Below are 11026 nucleotides of genomic sequence, written 5' to 3'. Positions count from 1 at the left end.
ATAAATTCTAATTTATGGCAGAAGTGTTACCAATCTCTCCTGGCATTACATTGCTATTACATTTCTTCCCATGTCTGTTATTAGGGCATTATAATTATATAATTCTTCCTCTAGGATTTTGCCTCTGTTGAAAATATCTCCTAAACTTGTTGTTAGCAAATTTAATTAGCTCACTCATAATTTTTTGCATCAACCTAACTAATGAAATTCAGACTTACTGACTACTCCAGTCCCATAATTTTGCTCTCAGCCCCATCAACTGAGTTTTCACTCCCAATTCTATTCCTTCATAATTTTATAATGATTATGTTAATCCTGATCTTCTCAAGTTTAACTAATAATTATCTAGGTAATACCAAATCAAATGCTTTACCAAAGTTCAGGTTGATAAGATTTATTACTTTTCCTTTGTTCTGGTATGCCATTATCTTATCACAGAAAGACATTTGAGCTGGTCTACCTATAATGTGCCTAACCTACACTTTAACCCCTTTTCTGCTTCAATTCATGTATTTCATCACTCATGGCTAATACTTCCTCTAAAAACCCTGAAGATGTCATTGATGGAGATTATTCAGCATTCAGAAGTGAAGGGTAAGGAGCCCCCAAGCTTTGTGGCTGAGTTACACAATAATTTCCATAGCCATGCCCTTTAGCCTCTTAAGTGTGCTGCCTCTGCTCTCTGGGGTTAGTTACATTTTTTTTCTTATGGAGTCTGAAGCAATATCTTCCTCTAGCTCTTAGAAAAGCAGCTTCCCTGCTACGATTGTGGTCAGTGCTTTGCTTCATTTCATTTGCAATCATGCAGTAAATCCTGTATGTCCTTGTTTTCCTTCCCTGTGCAGGTCTGGTTTGTTTTGATTTTGAGTAGTACCTTTAATTGTGGGTGTTTAAATGACAATTCTCTCTGCATATCACTTCCTTCTCCTTTTTTTTCACTAGACTTTCTGCATATTCCTGAGATGCCCTGCACTGTTTACATCACTGTTCCCCTCCTATGCAGGCATCTGGAGCTACTGGTAATATTCAGCCTTATTTTGTCTGATCTCTTTGGGGAGAAGTAAGATTCAAGGATCTCTTCTGCTTTGAAAGCAAAGCAGAATATGAATTTTGCATTCCCTGGGGTGATGATCAGATAGTGTTGCTCCTCAGCATCTTAAAGAATGCAGGCTTTGGAGATTAGGGAAAGAGGACCTGAAAATTGAGGTATGTTTTTGTATTTTTCCAAGTTTTGTGGGCTGATGTCAGTAGGATTCACACATTCAGTGTTCTTACCTGTGAATCTGTAGGTAGAGCTAAGTTTGGAGTAGGTCTGGAGGTTAGAATGAGAGTTCCCAATGTCAGCCTTGGTATGTGAGAGGAGCCCACCTGTTGTGAGTGTCCAGAGAAATCTCCCCCTAGATGAGGTCTGCAGGCCATTAAAAATCTACAGCTTCAGCTCTACCCAAAATGCAAGTGCAGTGCCCGACCTTTACCCTACATTGGACACCCTGGTGGACTGCACTGGCTCTGGAATTACTCAGATATCATGGGCCTCTTCATGTTCCTCTAGAAAAGATTTTGCACATAAGCTCTCCCTGAATTACATCCTAAACAGAAGATTTGCATGGTTTTAAATGCATATAAAAAACCTAAATTATTATGCTTAATTACTTTTAATTATAGGTAGCAAATAATAGCCATTTATACTGAGGTAGCATATAATATCCCAAAAAGACTCTTAAAGGATATTAGGTACAAATAAGCAACGTCAGCTTGCATCCCTAAAAGCTGACAGCCCAAATTGCTTACAGTTTTACAGTTTCCACATGGACTTCTTGCAGCCTATTTTCACTCACTAGAAAACAAATCAACAGTGAAGCTTTGACTCTACTCATTTCATTTAGTTGAATTTTCTGCTGCAGGTTCTGATCAGATTATATAGGAAGAACTTTTTTTCACACTTAAGTTAGTTCTCCAACAAGGTACTTAGTGGAAAATTAGACTGGATTTTAGCTGTAAAGAAATCTACATAATTCCAAGCAATTTAAGGAATTCAAGCAGAACAGACTGAGAGGCCAATTGTAAACCATCTGTACTCTTCAGGGCTTTCTGTAATTCAACACAAAAAGCTTTCAGGACAAGAAATAGGACCATAGCAGAACTGAAAAATGCATTTGACAGAAGAGAAACAGTATTGGTAGTTTAATTTTCTATAAAACAGATACAAAACCTCAGGTAACAGACCAACAAAGACTTTTCAGAATCCAAATATACCCACTCTGTGGGCAGCAGGCTGCAACAAAAAGGAAGGATATAATTTGGAAATTAAGGAGTAAATCAGAATCAGCTAGAGTGTGCAGGTAGGAGATCTGGTGATGAGAACAGTTCAGTATCAGTATCCCTCAAACAGAACTTACATGGAAACACAGCAGTCAAATTATTGACTATGTGAATTTACCTACAAAAAATTACCAAGTGCTTTGGTTTGGTTTCCAAACTGAACTTGTTAACATGACATACCTGGAAATGGCACTTGAGACTGGGATAACAAGCATCTAAACATTATAATGGAGATCTACAGCAAGGAGAGAAACACGTGTTGTCATAGAAACCAGCAGGAAAAGTGTGTAGGAGTAAAGCATGGCACAGAAAAGCATCTGGGAGAAAGGGCTGAAGAGCTGAACTTACTCAGCAGCTCTTAAGGTTAAATGACACATTAATAAAAACAGTTGTTTTTCAGCATATAGAGAATCACAGAGGAATGGAGTCCTAACAGTGAGGCTGCAGCACAACTGAAGGCAGCGGTGCCATGTTGTGCCATAGTGTGGGGCAGAAAAAGGTTGGAGATGGCCATGAGATGGATGAAAAAGCTGGGAAGACCCCAAGCCCAGCATGTGTCCCCCTGTGCCCTCTGAGCACCCTGGGACCCAGGGGAGTGATAAGGTCCCATGCATTCCTTGCACTGCTCTCCCAGCAGCAAGTCCATGGAGGGTGACCCAGCCTGGCTCATTTGGAACCTGCAAACTCTCCCCTGCACAGAACCCCTTGGGTGCTCCCACAGTGCTGCAGGGCTGGCTCCTCTGTGATGGACTCACACGTGGCTACATTTCTTGAAGAAACCATGCCCTAAGCAGACAAATGTGTATTTTTGGATTCCAGAATTCCCCACACAAAGAGCTAGAGTAGGGGAATATCTGGAGGAAGCTCCTACTTTACTCTGTTGGGGTGAGTGACATGGCACAAAAGATCTCCTTGAGCTCAGGGAGTGGAGTCACCCAGAGGCTGTTGAGGCAAGGCAAAAGGGAAATCCTGCCATGGTGCAGAAGGACCAGGCAGAGGTGACAGGGTCCAGCTGCTGCACTTTGTGCTAGAACAGCCTGCACTCAGCCACAGTGGCATCTGAGGCAACACCCCAAGCTCCCTTCCTGCTCATAATTTGGAGAGAAAAGGGCAGGGAGGAATCCCTGTGTGGCTTGAGCAAGCAGAGGGTTGGCACTTGGAAAAGACCCAGGACACACATCCAGCTGTCAGCAGCAGCTCCACCACACGGCCAGATTAAAGCCATGCATGCTGGGAAGTGATGCAAGGGCAAAAAAAGGGATTGAAACGTGGGGCTCATCAATGGTGTGGCTGTGGAAATGTCTCACTCTGATCATAACACAGTTGTCTCCTGCTGCTGCTGCTGAACTGCATCTCTAGGACAAGATTTAGTGTGTGGAGGGAGTTGGAAGTCCTCCAGGACAAGGTAAAGGCTTTGAGGATTCCAGGTGGTGGGGCTGGGTGGTGGGCAGAACCAGCAGCTGTGGGGATCTAAAAGATAAAAGGCAATGTGAGTGTGCTGATTGCAATTTGCTGGTGTGGAGTGGGATGGGGTGGTGTGGGCTTCCCTCTTGTGTGTGGCTGCAGAGCAGAGTTGCTTCTGACACTTTTGCAGCTCCGTGGTTGCATGATGAGGATGACAGCTCCAAGCTATGGCAAGATGCTCTGCATACAGAAGCTTTAAAGAAAAATTACACAGGTGGACTCCCAAGGAGCCTCTCTGGAGGCAGATGCCTTCAGTCCTGCTCTTCACTGAGTTTTGAGGGCACAACCCTTTCCTTAGAGGATGTCTCTCAGAGGGAAAGCTATGTGATTATAATCCCAGCTTCAGCCAGACTGAGCCTTTGCTGCTGCCCCATTTTCATTTCCACGTCAGGATTGTGTAGTGTTGAGGTAATGCTGGACCCCAGAGCATGACTCAGTGCAAAGTCACACTGTGTGCTGCTCTAAATGGAGCCAAATGGGAGTGTGAAGAACGTGAGTGGGCTGTGGACAGCAATGGGATTTTGTAAGCAGTGTCAGCTGCTGTCATCTGTGAGTGTGCTGCTTTCAGCTGGACCTGAACTACAGCAGGATATGACACATAGGGACTGATAGAGAAGAGCAAGGAAATTAAGGGATGACTGACAGTGATTGAAGAAAGACTTTGACTCCTTAAGACTAGAGAAGGTCTGATGAATAATTGTTCAAAGCAGTAATCAGTGCTTCATACATGTTAAATAGCAAAACCAGAGACTTGGGGACTCAGTCATGCCCCTAAAGCTCCAAAATTAAGATATTCTGTCAAAATACATTCACATTGAGAAGTACTCTGGTGGGTGAAATAGTTTGTGTTACATTTACCTGACCTTACCAGCCATTTTCACTTACAGTCATGAGAATACAGCTATGTGCTCAATGTGTTGAAGAAGAAAGGCTTCTTATTTTAAGCAAATTTCCTTCCTTGTTCTTGTGTCATGGAATCTACAGTTTTAGTAGGTAGGTGTCGTTTATACTTAGTAAGAATAGGAAGTTATTTCGTGTTTATTATCCAGAAACATTGTTTCCCAGGCTATTAATATAGTATCAGTTGCCTTGAAAAAGATTTTAACCTCAAGAACAATTGTAGGATTAAAAAGAGCAGATAAGAAGCTCCATCAGTGATGTTCCTTTTCTGTCATTTTCTCATTGCCTGGCAGCTCCCCCAGTTCAGCAACAATTATGAAAAGTTGCACTTTTCAGGCAGTGAGGGCAGGCTGCACTTGTGGCTGTTCTTTCCCAGGACTGATGCCATTCCCCCATATGCCTGTAGAGGATGTAGCTCCCTTAGCAGATAGGAGCAGTAATAGTTTAGTCTTCTGTGGCCCAGCTATCAGAAGTGAATCCAGATTAAAGACTGTTAAACTTGGTCTCATCCTGAGATACTAAGCCAGGGAAAAAAAATCTTGATTTAGGCCAACAAGAGAGTGATAAAAAACTTGTATAACTATATAATATATATTTTTTTAATTTGCACTTTTATTTTAAGCATGAAAACTATGCTGAAATTCAGAGGTTTTATTCTTTGAACCTTGCTGCTCTGAAGACACAAAACTCATCTGAAGAAATGTTAAATATGTTAAGTGGCTTTAAACTGAAAGAGAATAGGTTTAGATTAGATATTATAAAGAAATAATTGATTGACAGAGTAGTGAGGCACTGGCACAGGTTGCCAGTGAAGCTGTGGATGCTCATCCCTGAAAGTGTCCAAGGCCAGTTTGGATGGAGCTCTGAGCAACCTGATCTCATGGAAAGTGTCCCTGCCCATGGCAGTGGGGTGGAATAAGATATCTTTAACATTGTTTCTATGGCCATTCTGTGATTCCATACATAGCCAGACTATAAACTTTGAAAGAAATGAACAGGAGCTGTTTTAGTGTTGATCAGATCCTGGGCAGTTTCCTGAAATTAACAGAATGATTAGTTGTGGGAAATTTGCTTGAGCTATGATAAAATACAACCTACTTCAGCTAGTAGCCACATTCGGTCTACAGGGATTTGATTTGTCAAATGTCAATAAACATTTATCTTATTCACGTGTTCCTCCTCCAGATCTGCAGCTCTTCCTCATCTCCTCCTCCAGAGGCAGGAATCCCAGGCAGGGCTGGCTGCAGGCAGGCACAGCTGTGGGGACTCACCCTCTGCTGCTCTCCCAAGGACCAGGCTGAGATCCAGGCCATCTTGAGCCACTGAACTGTAGCTGGGGAAGGAGACTGAGAGCAGTGAACCGGGCACAAGTTATAATTAGTAACATCCTAAACTAAAGAGAAAAGGCAGATCAAGCTGTGTAAGCTCTTAGCAAAATGGTTTAGCAGTCAGCCTTTCTGTGCTATTCAGCACTTTGTCAATGCCATCTTACGAGAGCCTCTGGTACTGCACATGCAGCACCTTTTCTAGGATAAAACATCAACTGCATAGGGGGACCAAATACTGAGGGGCTGTAGAAATATGCACTAAGGATTGCTGGCCTGTCTGGGCTGCTGGGAATGTTCTGGATGGAGGAACATCCTACTGACCACCTGTGATGGTTACAAAAGTCAGGCACGGGTGAAACTGTGTCTCTGCTGGGACTGGTTGTCCTTGAGCAGAGGGGAAATAAAACACACAAGTGGAACTCTTGCCTGAGTTGCTTTTACTTCAAATTTTCCCAGGAAAACTTCAGGGTTATTGGCATACATTATGATACCAATTATATATTTTCAATTAAAGTTTCGAGGGATTGGCAGAGTAAGAATTTTATGTCTGTGCACTGGTAGTATTTCCTGTTCCTCTAAGGGAGATTCTAGGCATAGATGCAACAGGCAACCCATACTGGTCTGCTGGAGGAGACTGTGTGTGTTCTTAGCAGGGAGGGAGGGATATGTGGTAATTAAGAATCAGATTAAAGTTTATAAATATATTTTAAAGACACAATGCTCATAATGTGCCATCATCATTTGCTGACCAAAAGCAAAGGCATATTGAATGTTACTGGGAAAGCTGAAATATGCTGGTAGGAGGTAGGATGGCCAGGGAAGCTTCCATGGGGTAAAAAGCTGCTGCCAGACAGGTGCTGTAAGTAAGTAAACTATTTGTTTGAAACATGTCCTCCTTTAAATTTTTGCTTCTATGTATGATTCTCACATAGGGAATTTTTAGCATAATTTGCAACATGGTTGTTTACAGTATTGTAAGTGTATAATAAGAGCTGGAGAGTGGAGGAGGGAGTTTGGGTGAGGTGAGGATTGGCCTCACTAACCACAGTCATGTCTGGTTCTGCCTTCTTCATGTGCAGATTGATTAAAGTCAGAACGAGGATCCTCCACCCCTCATTTTTAGAAATAATGCAGCTGCAGTCAGTGAAGCTGTGGTTGGCCAGAATCCATGACTGGCCTGAAAGATTTGAGAGCCAGACCAATCTCTCCCAGTTAAATATGCTGGCATTCCATGAAAGAAAGATGCAGTAATTGGAGGAAGAAAGGAGGGAAAATTGTATTTTCTCTCAAGGCCATGGCATTGCTCAGTGCATGGAGTGCTGGGTTTGACCCTCCTCTGTGGGGCTCAAGCACGATCCCAGCTGTCACTTCCCTTCTTGTGTATGGAACAGCTGGATCCCTCTCTCCTCTCAGCCCACTCTTATTTTGCAGGGAGAATTCCTGCAGCCCTTATGTGGGAAGATGACTGGAGGTAAGAAGATGTATGTATTGAAATGACAGTGGAAAATGTGGTTGCTGCTCCCTGGATAGAATGTGGTGAGCACAATCACAATCCCACTCACAATCTAAGGAGTAAAGGGAGGGTGGAGGGAGTGGAGGCACTGCAGCCAGCCTCTGGCAAAACCCTTGCAGAGGAGGGCAATCAGTGCTGCTTTATAGCTGATAATCCCTGCAGCAGCTGAAAATCAAGGGAGATAAAGGAAGATATCCCACTGCTGAATCAGCATCCGTGGCAAAGTCACTCCTTGGACTGAAACATGTCTGCATCCAAAGGTTGTCGCTGGTTACCCAAAGGTGAGCACCCCTCGCTGAGATGTGTCACTCAAGCTCTACCTGAATGGGAAGAAATAGTGTAAAAGCTATATAAGGTAGAAATATAAATATAAGAATGTGGAAGTATATAAGTTAGGGAAGTTAGGGAAGACTCCATTGTAACTTCTGTGACCAGCCGATGGGATCCTGCCTTCTCCACCTCAGGGACACCTAAAGGGTAAGAACTGCACTCTGAGCGCTGAATGATTATCTCGACTTAACTTTTGTTAGGGATCAGAGCCTGTCAGTATGCTGTTTGGAATTCGCGTACTGCTTTGAACACGTTTTTACGGTCAGACACTGTCACCGGCAATCCTCGACCCTCAACCTGCCACGATTTAATCGTTCCTCCGTAACCTGTTGACGCGCGTCCTCCCAGCGCTGACAGCCTGATCAATTATTAACGCCGTGAGGAAATCTCCCTTTTCCCGTGACGCGCCCGAGCGCTGCCCGCACCAAAGATGGCGGCGGCGCTGACCCGGAAGGGGCGGCGGGGCCGGGCCGGCTGAGGGAGCGGGAGGGCGGGATCGCCCATCCCGGCGCGGCCGTGCGGGAGCCCGGCCAGCCCAGCGCGGCCAGCCCGGCCCAGCCGAGCGGGGCGCGGGGGTGCCGGCGGCCGCCGCCATCGCAGCCCGCATGGGGCGGGCTCGCTCCGTGCGCCGGGGCCGGGGGCGCCGCTGAGGGGCGGGAGCCGCGGCGCCATGCAGGGCGCGGACCCGGCGGCGGCCATGAAGGGGCCGGAGGGCGAGGGCAGGACGGAGCCGCTGCCGGCGGCGGCGGGGCAGAGCGGCGGCAGCAGCAGGAGCGGCGGCGGCCGCGGCGGCAACAAGGGCTGGCAGTACAGGTGGGCGTGAGGCGCGGTGAGGGGCGGCGGGCCCGGAGCTGCCCCGGCTGCGGCAGCGCCGGAACCCCCGGCACCGCCGGGTGCGGCTCCTCTGTGCCCGTGCCCGCCATCCCCGTGTGCCCGCGGCGGGCGGATCCCGTTCTCCGTCGGCGCAGAGCTGCCGGGGCACGATGATGTGCCTCGGCTCCTGCCTCTCAGATCCTCATTCCCCCTCGCGGAACGTGGAGACCTGTTTAAAGTTGGAGGCGCTTCACCGCTTTCCAGCCTTTCCAAAAAAAAAAAAAAAAAAAAAAAAAAAAAAAAAAAAAAAGGCCAAACTTTGTGCCGAGTTTTAGATCTTTTTAAAGAACTTAATGGTAGTCATTAACTATTTTTTTAATCGACGCTTTCTGTTAGCTGCTGATAGTAAAACTGAGGATGCACGGAGTTTCAGTCTTATCTAACTTGTTTTAAGAACGGCTGTGCTTAGCATAAATCGCGGTGATTACTCAGGTTCAGCGAGTCAGCAGAAGGGAGCAGAGAAAGCCGGAGAAGCTGAGCGCACGGCATTGCTTTGAATTCTTTGCCTGTGTGTTCGGGAGGCTCGAGGGTTTCCATATGCTTTTTTCCCTCTGTGTTTTTTGAACACATTCCCACTCACACGCTGGTAGCGGGCTCTACAGCATCACTTGGGAGACTCCCGAATCCCTGCGCCCGGGTCTCCTCCTTGGCTGGAGTTCTGCCATGTTGTTGTTGAAAATGCTGCTGTCGTGTGAAGTTTCCACACTTCTCCTTCTAATGGAGACTCTCCAGAGCCGTCGTCTGTCAGTCCAGATGGACTGGCTTGCTGGTTGTGCCTGTGCAGACCGCAGAGCCGGAGCGTGCTCCGGACGGACGGACGGACGGAGCGGGGATGGCCCCGGGACAGGAGCGCCCGGGCCGGGGTGTGCAGGCACCGAGCGCCCCGGTGCTTTTAGCAGCGAGCGAACAGCGCGGTCACCGCTGAGAATCTGGGTCATGAGTGTTTTACTTTTTGGATGACTAGTGCCGGAAAGAGAAGTGGTGATTTCAGGGTGAATGTTTCAGGATGTTGAGTCGGGAGAGCTAATTATCAGATGTAGCTATTGGCTGTTTTAACCACTATTTCCAGTTGCTTTTTAAACTCTGGATTCAAGTAAAGCTGAATTTTTTAAAGAAAATTGCTATTATTGTAACCAAGCACACACTTACTATCCATGTTTCACTGTGAAACACAGGAGTTAGGTTATGCAATCAAAATGGAACTATTTTATATTTTTATGTGGAATTGGAGGCAGTGGAAGGGATGAGATGCCTGATTTGCCAGGATGTCTTTTTAGCTATACTGTGTTTGAGATTGTGGTCACTAGTCAGTGCTATAACAGTGTAGTCCCACTTTTAAAAATTATCAATCCAATTGTTTTGTTTCTTCTTTCAATGCTATGGCTTGTATGACAAAAATTGAACTGACCCTGAGTGTTAGCTATTTTTGTGGCTGTTTTTTTTCCTTGTATCTATCAATATCTTGCTTAATTTGCTCTAAAACTCTGGGGCATTTTTTTTTTTTTATATTCTAGATCATTTGGAGAAATTTAGTGAACAAATTCTATTATTGTGGACACTTGAGATACCTCACTGTTAATCTCTGCTCTGTTTGGAATCAATTATTTACTCCTACCTTTGTCTCTATATCTAATTACCCTCAAAATATCACCTTTCCCCCTGGCTCCCTGGAAAGCCCTCCTGAACGAGATGCTGTAGCTTAGTTTGTACTTTGTGAATTACTTTTGTGCTAAAATGCATTTGACAAAAGACAAACTCCCCAATGATAAATCAGTGTCTGACATATGGATTTTAGAAACAGATTTTCTGGGCACTTTTGGTGGAAGTTTGATCTTTAATTTTCATAGCAGAGAGTTTGAGCAATGTGTGGTCTCAGATTGGTAGGAGTAGGATCCTGAAGTACTTGCTCTCCATAGACCACATCTGGTGCAGAAGTTTAGCTCAGTGTTTGGTGAAGCATCTGGTCAAAACAGCTATAGCAGAGTTGTCAGACAGTGGAACAACAGGTACTTGATACTCAAATGCTCCAAAAAATAAACTTCCAAGACTGCTGGAACCTGAAATAATGAAGTCTGAATCTCTCGAAGTGCAAGGTCACACATACTTGGCATAAATTGAGTATCTAGAAAATAAGAAATGAAGCATGAAGTCTGACTTTGTATTTCTGTAGGGGAATAATAGTGAGGTTTTTAAATAGCTGTGATAGATCAGATATTTATCATAGTGTAGAAGAGACAACCAGAGACTGCCAGACACTTCAGATGATGTGGAGATACAGCTGAATCTCTTGTCAAAC

General features: G+C 45.1%; 1 protein-coding gene across 1 annotated transcript in view; it reads left to right on the top strand.

Moving 5' to 3' along the window:
* Positions 1-8321: 8321 nt before the first annotated feature.
* OSBPL11 (oxysterol binding protein like 11) overlaps positions 8322-11026 on the top strand; it is a 37735-nt gene continuing 35030 nt past the window's right edge. Inside the window, exon 1 of the mRNA XM_079310832.1 lies at positions 8322-8670. Within this exon, the coding sequence (XP_079166958.1) occupies positions 8528-8670 (143 nt within the window). The 5' untranslated portion in view covers positions 8322-8527. The remainder of the gene's footprint in view (positions 8671-11026) is intronic.

Source organism: Erithacus rubecula, assembly GCF_903797595.1.
Source record: "Erithacus rubecula genome assembly, chromosome: 8".
NCBI classification, from domain to species: Eukaryota; Metazoa; Chordata; class Aves; order Passeriformes; family Muscicapidae; genus Erithacus; species Erithacus rubecula.
Note: the sequence above shows the minus strand (reverse complement) of the source record. Positions and strands in the feature narration are given on the sequence as shown.